This window comes from Schistocerca cancellata, chromosome 3 (assembly GCF_023864275.1).
Source record: "Schistocerca cancellata isolate TAMUIC-IGC-003103 chromosome 3, iqSchCanc2.1, whole genome shotgun sequence".
Classification (NCBI taxonomy): domain Eukaryota; kingdom Metazoa; phylum Arthropoda; class Insecta; order Orthoptera; family Acrididae; genus Schistocerca; species Schistocerca cancellata.
In genome coordinates this window covers 938857994-938871516 of record NC_064628.1, presented here as the reverse complement: position 1 = coordinate 938871516, position 13523 = coordinate 938857994, and the positions used below count along the sequence as shown (strand labels likewise).

The 13523-nt window shown below is 45.6% G+C and overlaps 1 protein-coding gene across 1 annotated transcript in view; it reads left to right on the top strand.

The window, feature by feature from the left end:
- Positions 1–13523, top strand: part of LOC126176666 (uncharacterized) — an 85349-nt gene that overhangs the window by 30230 nt on the left and 41596 nt on the right. Inside the window, exon 2 of the mRNA XM_049923825.1 lies at positions 12727–12987. Coding sequence (XP_049779782.1) covers positions 12727–12987 — 261 coding nt within the window. The remainder of the gene's footprint in view (positions 1–12726; positions 12988–13523) is intronic.

Sequence of the window (13523 nt, the reverse complement as noted above, 5' to 3'; positions counted from 1 at the left end):
CAATAAGAAAACATAAACAGCCTACTTACATAAAGAATACAAACAGCCTACTTACAAAGTATTTTGGAGATCATTCCGCTTAGTATCTTCGTCTTTGGTGGTGAGAGGCGATATGGGGACTGCCTGGCGGGAATATGGTCAGACAGACGAATTTGATAGTCAAGAACATTATTAACCCCGAGTCTATCACAGAGGAGCTCTGGGAACCTCTCCACCAAACAGTTGAGAGAAGCTGGGAAGAGACATGGGTGAGATCAAACTCACTAACCTTGGCATCAACAGCCAGCATCCCCGCATCTCGATGCACCTTCCATTTAGCACACTCACAGAACCCGAATTTCTGACCAGAAGCGAACTTAAAGAAGAAGGTGTGCCATGCGGGATTAGCCGAGCGGTCTAGGGTGCTGAAGTCACGGACTGTGCGGCTGATACCAGCGGAGGTTCGAGTCCTCCCTCGGACATTGGTGTGTATGTTTGTCCTTAGGATAATTTAGGTTAATTAGTGTGTAAGCTTAGGAACTGATGACCTTAGCAGCTAGGTCCCATAAGATTTAAAAATAAAAAACAAGGTGTACCCCGAATATTCCAAGACAAGACAAGTTTTACTGATAAAATCACATCCCAATATCAAATCAATCGGCAGCTTCTTAACCGAGGCCAAAGACAAGGGCCAGGAGAAATCACCAACCGAGATACTCCCGCGGACCCAACCATGAAGAGGCAACACCTGCCGTCGGCAACCCGACATCTCTGCACCTCTACAGCTACATCTACATCTACATCCATACTCCGCAAGCCACCTGACGGTGTGTGGTGGAGGGTACCTTGAGTACCTCTATCGGTTCTCCCTTCTATTCCAGTCTCGTATTGTTCGTGGAAAGAAGGATTGTCGGTATGCCTCTGTGTGGGCTCTAATCTCTCTGATTTTATCCTCATGGTCTCTTCGCGAGATATACGTAGGAGGAAGCAATATACTGCTTGACTCCTCGGTGAAGGTATGTTCTCGAAACTTTGACAAAAGCCCGTACCGAGCTACTGAGCGTCTCTCCTGCAGAGTCTTCCACTGGAGTTTATCTATCATCTCCGTAACGCTTTCGCGATTACTAAATGATCCTGTAACGAAGCGCGCTGCTCTCCGTTGGATCTTCTCTATCTCTTCTATCAGCCCTATCTGGTACGGATCCCACACTGCTGAGCAGTATTCAAGCAGTAGGCGAACAAGCGTACTGTAACCTACTTTGTTTTCGGGTTGATTTCCTTAGGATTCTTCCAATGAATCTCAGTCTGGCATCTGCTTTACCGACGATCAACTTTATATGATCATTCCATTTTAAATCACTCCTAATGCGTACTCCCAGATAATTTATGGATTAACTGCTTCCAGTTGCTGACCTGCTATTTTGTAGCTAAATGATAACGGATATATCTTTCTAAGTATTCGCAGCACATTACACTTGTCTACATTGAGATACAATTGCCATTCCCTGCACCATGCGTCAATTCGCTGCAGATCCTCCTGCATTTCAGTACAATTTTCCATTGTTACAACCTCTCGATATATCACAGCATCACCCGCAAAAAGCCTCAGTGAACTTCCGATGTCATCCACCAGGTCATTTATGTATATTGTGAATAGCAACGGTCCTATGACACTCCCCTGCGTCACACCTGAAATCACTCTTATTTCGGAAGACTTCTCTCCATTGAGAATAACATGCTGCGTCCTGTTATCTAGGAACTCCTCAATCCAATTACACAATTGGTCTGATAGTCCATATGCTCTTACTTTGTTCATTAAACGACTGTGGGGAACTGTATCGAACGCCTTGCGGAAGCCAAGAAACACGGCATCTACCTGTGAACCCGTGTCTATGGCCCTCTGAGTCTCGTGGACGAATAGCGCGAGCTGGGTTTCACATGACCGTCTTTTTCGAAACCGATGCTGATTCCTACAGAGTAGGGACAGGCCTAAGTCTCACAAGATGACCATATTCAAGAAACCATTCCAAGCTCAGCAATGAAAAGGAGCTACCAGAATCCAAAAGGGCACAAAGAGGTTCGCCACCTATTCGTGAACAAATATAAGGCAGTGAGGGAGATGATGGAGCAGCGACACGGGCACACCAGGCTTTAAAGGCTCGATCCCGGGGTCGCTGCCCAGCCGGCTGTGATTTCAGATGGTTCAAATGGCTCTGAGCACTATGGGACTTAACATCTGAGGGCATCAGTCCCCTAGAACTTAGAACTACTTAAACCTCACTAACCTAAGGACATCACACACATCCATGCCCGAGGCAGGATTCGAACCTGCGACCGTAGAGATCGCGCGGTTCCAGACTGAAGCGCCTAGAACCGCTCGGCCATACCGGCCGACGGCTCTGATTTATTAACTCTAGTTGTCCGCAGCTGAACGCAAGTACGAGCTAAATGCCCTGTTCGACCGCACCTGAAACAACGCTGCGATTCCCCGTTAGCAGAGTTATTGACTCTGGGTGTCCGCGGCTGAAAAGTACGAACTAAATGGCCAGTTCGACTGCACCTAAAACAACGCCGCGATTCCTCAGTTGATGTTGGTAATCCGGAGTTCTGCTCGGTGACCCCCACGGGCTGAACCTTAACCTCACGGTGTCTGTCGTCCGAGAGCGGCAACGCGGATATCGCTACAACGGCGGCACCAAGCTCTTCCCAACTGGAGGGACGATCACAAAAAACAAAATGTGACTTATCCGCCGCTCGCATTCCCCTCAGGACAATTGAAACTTACTCCAGTTCTGGCAAGTCGACTAACAAGGCTAAACAGGCCGTCTTAACCCTTTCCACGTACTGATGCAACTCCTCCCTATCTTGGTGCATATGCCAAACATAGCGACCCATGAGCTGCTTACGAACTCCTGTGGTCAATCTTCCGCTGATCACAAGCTCCCTCGACCGCTGCAGTGAATACCCATCTGGCATAGTCCTGGATACCGGAGTCCTCAATTCGCCTCTGGTTAAAGGATACAATAGGGACAAAATTACCTGATGCGAAGCACCAAACGCATCAGAATGTTGCTCAAAGCGAACCAACAACCATAACAACCTTTCAATTTGCTCAAGTCGGTCTATAGCTAACTTAGTGAAATCTCGAAACAGATTCACCAGGGGATTAGGCAGTTTAGCAAACGCTGCGTCTAACTTCCCGGGCTGGCTCGCGCGCACCCGGAAGACGACAGCAAGTACTGCTCCCCAGTCCTCTTCCCATCGAGCTCTAAACATGTAGTCTTAAACTGCAACTCATTAATCAAGGATCCCAATTCAGCGCTTGATTCCTTATAATGATCCTCTAACCTTAAAGTCCTTAAATCCGCCATCTGGTTGGTTAAATGTATTAACTGTGCCCGCACCCTGTCCAACTGACTGCCACTAGGTTGAGTGCCCTCCAACTAACCGATGATGCCCTGAAAACCTCTAACAGCCTTACACAAAAACTCAGTTGCTGCTTCTGTCTCACCCACAACATCCGACGTGACGTCAACCGGCTGAAGCACGGCAGCACGCAGACGGGCAGCTGAGTCCGGGACACCACCGTCAATGGGCTGGCGCCTTATCGCCAGCTCATAAATGTGAGGTGGTCCTTCTTGAACAGGCCGATCCCGGGCACTGTCTGACCGCCATTACAATAGCTTACCTGAAACAACGAAATAGCAAAGACAAATATCGTGTATCGCTGACAGAGTTAGAATTCGAACCAACGGTAACTGTAATGGCAATATTAAAATCGCAACCACTCCCTGCTACCACTGTAACATGGTACCTAGGGAAAGGCAGTATTTGGTGTGGACAGGGCCTTACTCAGTTACCGTCGGTTGCTCAGTTTTTTTATTTTTAAATCACGTACACTTTATTTGGAACCAATTACATATAAGGTCGACAATAAGGAACAATTATTAAATTTGACTGCTAAGAGAACATCTAATTAAAAATTCTTTAGACAAATTGCATTCATGGCTTAAGGCCTTACTAACAAGAAATTCAAATTCTTTGTCGGCCAATAGCAATTACTCAACTGACGGCTGAAGGCCTAGATAGCAAATTCTTACTGAAATATTATTGAAAAAGGGACACTCACATTAAGAGACAATATCTAATTAAAAATTCTTAAGACAAAATTGCATTCACGGCTGAAGACCTTATTGACAATCATCACAATCTGACCAAATCACGTGATGGCTGAGTGTTGTGTGCTGTCCTTAGGTTAGTTAGGTTTACGTAGTTCTAAGTTCTAGGGAACGAGGATAATGGAATCTACTCGAATTAAGTCGGGTGATGTGGAGGGTATTAGATTAGGAAATGAGACACTTAAAGTAGTAAAGAAGTTTTGCTATTTGGGGAGCAAAATAACTGATGATGGTCGAAGTAGAGAGGATATAAAATGTAGACTGGCAATGGCAAGGAAAGCGTTTCTGAAGAAGAGAAATTTGTTAACATCGAGCATAGATTTAAGTGTCAGGAAGTCATTTCTGAAAGTATTTGTATGGAGTGTAGCCATGTATGGAAGTGAAACATGGACGATAAATAGTTTGGACAAGAAGAGAATAGAAGCTTTCGAAATGTGGTGCTACAGAAGAATGCTGAAGATTAGATGGGTAGATCGCATAACTAATGAGGAGGTATTGAATAGAATTGGGGAGGAGTTTGTGTCACAACTTGACCAGAAGAAGGGATCGGTTGGTAGGACATGTTCTGAGACATCGAGGGATCACCAATTTAGTGTTGGAGGGCAGCTTGGAGGGTAAAAATCGTAGGGGGAGACCAAGAGATGAATACACTAAGCAGATTCAGAAGGATGTAGGTTGCAGTAGGTACTGGGAGATGAAGAAGCTTGCACAGGATAGAGTAGCATGGAGAGCTGCATCAAACCAGTCTCAGGACTGAAGACCACAACAACAACAACAACAACAAGTTCTAGGGGATTGATGACCATAGATGTTAAGTCCCATAGTGCTCAGAGCCTGACCAAATCAAGAGAGAAGCGGGCCTCTGACAGTGCTCCAAGGATCGACCTGAGAAAGTCGTTCAACTTCGTAACCAATGAGACAGGCAGCCAAGAGTTGTATTCACGTAACCGAATGACAACTCAAACCAGTGACAGTTTAAATGCAGACCAAGAGTGTTGGAAAATCTACCTAACTTCAGGTAACCAACACAACGATGGAATAACCCAGGCAAGGCAGAACTGGCGGACAGCACTGCGTCTACAGAATCTGGTGTTTAGAACATCCAGAAGCAGAACGAACCACTACGACCAAGGTAATCCAAAAGGACAAAATATCTGAACCACAATCAAGGAGGCTGTCAAACTACACGCCCTACCGGACAGTAGCGGCAAGGCGAGGAAAAGTACACTGCCGCGAAAATACGCTACCTCCAGGGCAGGTAACTGGGGCGTTAGCGGCCACTAATCAGAAAAATACCGCTGGTTGAACATCATCAGTAGACACAAGGAATTCAATGATGAATAATAAAAGGTGGAGGATGGCTAATTAACTTTGCCATCTCCAAACACTCCACTCATTGCTCTTCGTCTCAGTGACCTTGCGAGCAGCAACGCAAAAACATAGCGGAGCTCATTTTCCACTTCTCATAATGACAGTAACCACGGAAGTAAACTGGACTCCGCCTGAACAGGCCACAAAGGGCCAACGGTAGCGACCGGCCGCCGGCCCACGGCCGTCACTGGATGCGGTTATGGCGGGGCACGCAGCCAGCACACCGCTCTCCCGACCCTATGTCAGTTTACGAGACCGCAGTAACAACGCAAGACAGCCCTGATGTGAAATGTTCTGCACTCGGCGTTCGACACGCAGAGAAATGAAGGAAGGAAAGCAGAAAGCAAGACTAGTGTTTAACGTCCCATCGACTGAGATATCATTAGAGATGGAGTACAAGCTCGAATTTGAAAAAGTTGGGGAATAGAATCGGCCATGCTGTTTTAAATGATGGCCGTGCTGTTTTCAAAGGAACCATCCCGGCATTTACCCAGAGCGATGCAGAGAAATCGCAGTAAACCTAAATTTGGGTGGCAGAATGGGGATTTGACTTGTCGTCGTCCACACTGTCCGGATCCAAACCATTTTATCTTTTACTTCTGGTGGGCATTTGGAACCTCACGTCTCCCGAACCCCAGATGGTATGTAAACAGTCGTCGTGCCCGTATTGTGGAAGGCTGTGAAAACGTGACGGTCGGTTGATGCAAGTAGCCTCGTTAACGGAGGGGATTTCGAACGTTTCATTTAGGAAAGTGTTTCATACAGAGCTGCGTGTTTCCCACGATTAATCTGTTAATGGACTATAGAAACTGAGCACTTAGATGGAAGTAATGCGGTCCTCGGGGCATGTCGGTAAAGCGATCCATGAGCCCACGGATATCTGCACACGAAAAATATATCCGACTAAGACGTCACACGAAGTCAGCGGTGGGAGAACATCGGGATGAGTGCGGCAAACAGACTGATTTCGGTGAAGCTCGCGTACTGGTGAAACAATCCCCTACTTTCAGAAGGAAGATTAGAGTTGTTGTTGTTGTGGTCTTCAGTCCTGAGACTGGTTTGATGCAGCTCTCCCTGCTACTCTATCCTGTGCAAGCTTCTTCATCTCCCAGTATCTACTGCAACCTACATCCTTCTGAATCTGCTTAGTGTGTTCATCTCTTGGTCTCCCTCTACGATTTTTACCCTCCACACTGCCCTCCAATGCTAAATTTGTGATCCCTTGATGCCTCAAAACATGTCCTACCAACCGATCCCTTCTTCTAGTCAAGTTGTGCCACAAACTTCTCTTCTCCCCAATCCTATTCAATACCTCCTCATTAGTTACGTGATCTACCCACCTTATCTTCAGCATTCTTCTGTAGCACCACATTTCGAAAGCTTCTATTCTCTTCTTGTCCAAACTAGTTATCGTCCATGTTTCACTTCCATACATGGCTACACTCCATACAAATACTTTCAGAAACGACTTCCTGACACTTAAATCTATACTTGATATTAACAAATTTCTCTTCTTCAGAAACGCTTTCCTTGCCATTGCCAGTCTACATTTTATATCCTCTCTACTTCGACCATCATCAGTTATTTTACTCCCTAAATAGCAAAACTCCTTTACTACTTTAAGTGTCTCATTTCCTAATCTAATTCCCTCAGCGTCACCCGACTTAATTTGACTACATTCCATTATCCTCGTTTTGCTTTTGTTGATGTTCATCTTATATCCTCCTTTCAAGACACTGTCCATTCCGTTCAACTGCTCTTCCAAGTCCTTTGCTGTGTCTGACAGAATTACAATGTCATCGGCGAACCTCAAAGTTTTTACTTTTTCTCCATGAATTTTAATACCTACTCCGAATTTTTCTTTTGTTTCCTTTACTGCTTGCTCAATATATAAATTGAATAACATCGGGGAGAGGCTACAACCCTGTCTTACTCCTTTCCCAACCACTGCTTCCCTTTCATGCCCCTCGACTCTTATAACTGCCATCTGGTTTCTGTACAAACTGTAAATAGCCTTTCGCTCCCTGTATTTTACCCCTTCCACCTTCAGAATTGAAGATTAGAGAGGCAATAGAAATAGCCAAGCGACCCGCCACCGTGGACAGAGAAGACGGGTACCGACTTCCGACGTCTTGGCTGCCGGCAGTAACAGCGTTACGGCACGGCAGCTCACGTGAAGCGACACACGTGGTCACGCGGGAGACCGCAGCGGCCGCAAGTACACAGAGCACTGGCGCCGGCGCTAGGAAGCAGGAAAGCAACGCCACCTCACAACTGCCGTCCAGTGTTCCATTTGCCGATTTCCACCAGTCACAAGCAGTAATGCAAACACCAATCGAAACGTCGGGTTACCACCAATGATAACAAATAATAAGAACACCAGTAAAGATTTATAACATCCCTCCCCTTCATCCTTAACAACCTATCAGAATTAGATAACAGCTACGTCTACAGGTAATAAGAAACAAAGGTTTCTCTTTCGGCAGTGAACAAAAACGCGCCGAAGAACGTCACTTGCAACAGGGATCGAAACGTCGGTAGTTTTAAATATTGACAATACGGTCACAAACCCATAGAGTAAATATCTCTGGAGTCAGCATTCATATGCGCAGAATAGGTGTTGTGTTGTCAACATACATTGCCGGCCTGGTCACGTGATCTCGGGACGTCGTGTGTTTGTCCGTATAGCGCCCTGTATATTTCGAATGTCACTACATCTTTAGTACAGACGGATTCTTTTCGTACGTGTCATGGATTATTTATATATGTTGCGCAGACATTTTGACAGTATCCATTTGATACTGGGAATAAAGCAGCTACGTAAATTTTAGGGGCAAGTGATATTGCATTCTGCTTCTTTACGATAGGTGTCAGTTCAGATGCACCCGATTTTTGGTAGTTTTCGGTATGATACGGCACTTGATAGTATTACAGAGCCTGACGTACATTTTTGCAGTGATAGTCTTGGAAAACGACTTGACAGTACGCTAGTACTTTTGCAAGTGTCCGAAAAACACCGAATTCGCCTCACATTAGCGATTATATCCCTGCTAATTCGTCCTTTTTTCTGCTATTTCTGTGTATTTATTTTTTCGTTTTTGCGACCTAAAGCACAATTTTTCTTACTGGTGACTCTTTGAAGTGTTTATTTAACGCATTTTACGTACTTGCTCCCAGTTTATTAAATAAATAGTAGACTGAGTAAGAAGGGGGAAAAAAGTCGATCGGAGAATAAATGTACTGCAAAGCAAATACAGTTGGTCATGTAACAGTCAAACCATATAACACCATTAAGGAAAGTGGAAAGTTACACAAATGAAAGAGTTTGGGGACATGTTCACTAATATTTTACGCTTCTTAATCAAATGGTGAAGAAAATAAATTGAAGGCAAAATACACCAAAGAAGATGAATGTGTACTTCGATTAGCTACACTATTGTGTTTTTTATTTGATTTGTGCAGAAAATGTATTTAAGCAGAATGCAGAAATTGGTAGTAGGTGCTGTGGAAAATTAAAAATAGTTGGTATAGCATTTACCTTCAGCCACACACGTCCAAATTTTTCTCTTTCTAAACATTCCTCTTCAAAGTGCTTTGAACATACTTTGGAATATTTTGTGGGGACAAAATTACTCCTCCTTATTTTCTGGAGGCACGTCTTTACTCATTGTTCATCCTAAAATATAAATCACACATAATCATTCTCCATGTCCTAGACACACTTAACATGGTCTCCTACTGGAACTTTATAGTAAACAAAAGGTTTGGAGACACACATTATACGAAGACAATTACAGACTCCCACTCTAGTGAATTTATCTCTCTCCCGTCTTTCAAATCTATATACGTAATTGACAAGTCACTGATAAATGCATGGATGATAGTATTTGCTGAAACAACTAACCATTCCCTTTCCTGTTCCACTAGCGAATTTACGAGAGGAAGCGATTATTTGTAAGCTTTTGTACGAGCCGTAATATCTATTATATAGTCATAAAATCGTAGGAAAATAGGTCTACAGAATCAAGCCTTAATTATAATGCGTCTCGAAATTTTTAAACATAGTACCCATGAAAAGTTACTATCCCTCCTTTCGCATATTTTTCTTAGCATCCGTAGCAACAACAGTTATTCACCGTCGCTATTACACTATCAACAAACGGTGAAGACACAACAAAAACTCTCGATATTATGAACATCAAACTCTGAGGAAATCACATACGCACAGCGAAGTCCCGAAAACACGTGACGATCCTGGTTTAATGTTGACAACATGCGCCGAACGCAATGCTCACTCCAGAGATATTTACTCTATGCACAAACCCAGAGACATTATTCTGAATGTGACATTGGCCGCAGAAGCCTGTACGATATGGAATGACGACGTTCGGATCTCTCGACCGACTTGCCTGATGCTTCGTGATCGTCGTAGGAGACTGCGGGGCGGGGTCTGTTTGGTACCAACGCACACCTGAGGCCTGCTCGCTCACGCTGCAGCAGACAGGCTGCTCTGTTTGATGGTCGCCGTCCAGAACAGCGTGAGTGCTGTGCAGTACTGGGACGCGGTCGTTCTATTCTCTAGCCGTACAATCGACAGGTCTGTTTTTCAAGGCGGTAGTACTCAGCACACGGTTCCCACCTCGTCGCGGTCTTCTTTCTGCAGTCAGGAGTCAAACAATGGAATGACCTGTCGCACTCTTCTCCGTGACGGAGCATTCTGGAGGTCAGTGGAAAGTCGCATTGCATCAGCGCAGAAACCCATCCCGCCACACTGGGTGACGTCAGCAGAGCTGCTGTTTGAAGAGTGGGACAGGGCCGATGGGTCCACTTTACGTTACAGTACACACGATGGAGTAACGTGGTACTGAATTTTACGTAGCAGTACGTTTAGATTCCATTTGTTCGAAAGATGTGTACCTTTCAGAAGATTGACTGTATTTTAACTATTATTTTGCTTTCGTTTCACGCTAAAGTTCCTCTTTTTTTAGATTTATGAGGCTTATTATTTCATCCGTGCTCGTCTTGAAACCAACCACGCATACGTTTTGCAAATAGGCAGGGGATGTAAACCAAATTTTGTGCAGTTTAGATGCTGTGCAATGTGTCATATAAAATTTTGTGCAATATTTCCATCAAAATAGAAATCTCTCAACAATGTGAGGTACTTCTACGTTGCTTCATTATGTCGGTATTTGGCATATACAAAATATTTAATAGTGTGACAACATAGCATCGATTCTGCTTGCCACGGATTTAGGAAGTCCTGTGTCTACGCACGGGTTATTCAGTTCCCGCAAATTATAGGCTGGTCTTGAAAGTCTCTTCGGGTTTGCTGCCGGATCCTAAAATGAAGACTCGATATTTCGGCGATCCAACTGTTCGCCATCTTCAGGAAAATGCTGCTTCTGCTGATGAGTCCCACTGAGAACTGTGTCAGTTCTCAGCGGGACTTATCAGCAGAAGCAGCATTTGCCTGAAGATGGCGAACAGCTGGATCGCCGAAATATCAAGTTGGTTTTAGGATCCGGTAGCAAACCCGAAGAGACTTTCAAGACTTATTACGCCGGGAAAGCCTACGTAATCATATAGGCTGGTGGTTTACGGGTGAAGCGCTGGTGCCTGACAATGCCCAGACGTGTTCCACTGGATTCAGATCTCGAGCATTTGGTGGCATACAGTTCGATGTGAGTTCACTAGAATGATCCTGAAACGACTGTAACACGATTCTGGCATCGAGAATAAATCGATGGAGCGACAGTAATATTCACTTAGTCCACTGGTGTCATGACGAGTTTGATAACTATGACAGGTCGGACGGATGTCCGAGTGATGTTCCTGTAGCATTAAGAGGACGCTGCTGCTCCCACCAGCTGGCACTCAGAGCGCGTGTTTCCAGCAGCCGTTCGCCTGGTTGATGGTCTATGCAGACGCGGATGTCGACCTCGCCTAACGACAAACGTGAGTCACCCAACCGGACGGCACGTTTCCACTGATCAACGATGCAGTCTCGGTGATACAACGTCCACTGCAATCGTTATTTCCCATGTTGTTAGGTCTACATTGGAGCACGTACGGGTCGTCTACTGCAGAGAGCCCTGTGCTCACTACTGTGCAGTGGAACACTTTTGCCTGCATCGGTGTTGAACTCTGCCTTCAAATCCGCCACAGATCGCTGTTAATCGTGCTTCACTGAACGGGCAAGCCTTTCATGTCCACGTTCCGTCATGATGCACGGATGTCGCGCATGTCGTTATCTTCTCACGCTTTCACCGTCCTTAAACCACTTCGTATAGTGGCTCAGTCCGGCAGTCGACCAGCTCCGCCGTTTCCGAAATGCTGCTCCCCATGTTCCAGGCTATAACACTCTGCCTATTGTCAGTCAGCGGACTTCCGCATTTGCAACCTCTATCGTCGACACAATGATTCTCCATCCGACTCTGCTCCCCTTATATTCTCTCTTTACCGCTTCACATGCCTGCAACGGCACAAGTCGGCACTGACTCTTGCCCTGGGCAGTGGTCATAACGTTTTGGATCATCAGTGTTTGAGTATTACGATGCAATATCCAGGGATGCAATACGCGAACAAGAGAAGTTAAAATATAATCCACGTTTCAATTGATCTTTTATCATTAGCTGTGTGGTTCAAATGCGTGTGAAATCTTATGGGACTTAACTGCTAAGGTCATCACTCCCTAAGCTTACACACTACTTAACCTAAATTATCCTAAGGACAAACACACACACACACACATGCCCGAGGGAGGACTCGAACCTCCGCCGGGACCAGCCGCATAGTGCATGACTGCAGCGCCTAAGACCGCTCGGCTAATCCCGCGCGGCAGCTGTGTGGTGACATTGCGATTAAGCTGCCTTACTACCGAGCTGTACGCCTGATGAAGGAACTCTGTTCAGAAATGTACATCGACGAGATAAAATAATAAAAAATGTCACCATTTCGAAGACTATCGAGAAGAATTAGTGTGTCAAATATCCTTTTTCTGTTTTGTTTAACACCATAGAAATAGACCCAGCGCTTCTGGGAATGGGCAGCAGAAACTTTCTCAAATTTTTGCCGTTCGGTGTCTCTCGGCAGGAAATGCTTCTACAAAGCACGGGGTATCAAGAATTCAGAGCCGAGCATTTAGAAGGGAAGAGGGATCTATTAAAAGCCGAGTTAGTGCTCCTCGGCTCGCTAGTCGCGCGCGCTCCGTAAACAAAGATGGCGGCGACTGGACGAGACGCACCTGGGCAAGATGGCGGCGGGCCAGCCGCCGCGCCGTGCAGCGGCCCCGAAAATAAACAGCGCCATTAAAAGTGGCGGCGGAGCGCGGATCGCGCGCAGCTGGCGCCCCCGGCCGCTGTTTACCCGCCCCGGCTATTGTGGAAGGCCGCGCCGCGCCGCGCATCCGGCCAGGGCGCCCGGGGTCGCGTGCCGCTGCCCTGTGTCTCCACAAGGTGTCAGCCTCTACCACATTTCGAATGCATTTTTCTACTCTCTTTAAATACGTAATATTAATAAGACCTTGGAATAATCTTGGATGAACACCTAAACTGGGAAGAACAAACAGTCACAGCTTGCCGGAAATCGCTCTCCTCCCTACATGCAATTCAAAAATTTAGAAAATTATTTCCAACCCATGTTAAACAAAAATTGGTCCAAACACTAGTCTTGCCTAATCTTTACTACTGTGATGTAGTTCAACACGGCACAAATAGTGAAAATTCAGGATGCCTCGAGCTAGTGATGAATGCTTGCGTTAGATACGTATGCAATATACGGTTGTATGATCATATCAGTCCTTCATACTCCCAGCTAGGTTGGATACGCCCACATAAGGCACGCGATCTCCACACGATGTGCTTACTTCATCGATTTCTTAGCCACTGGTGCCCCCAATACTTATCTTCTCACATTAAACACCTATCATCATTCCACAACCGCAATACCAGATCGGATACGTCTAGCATCTTGGCTGAACCTTTACATAACACA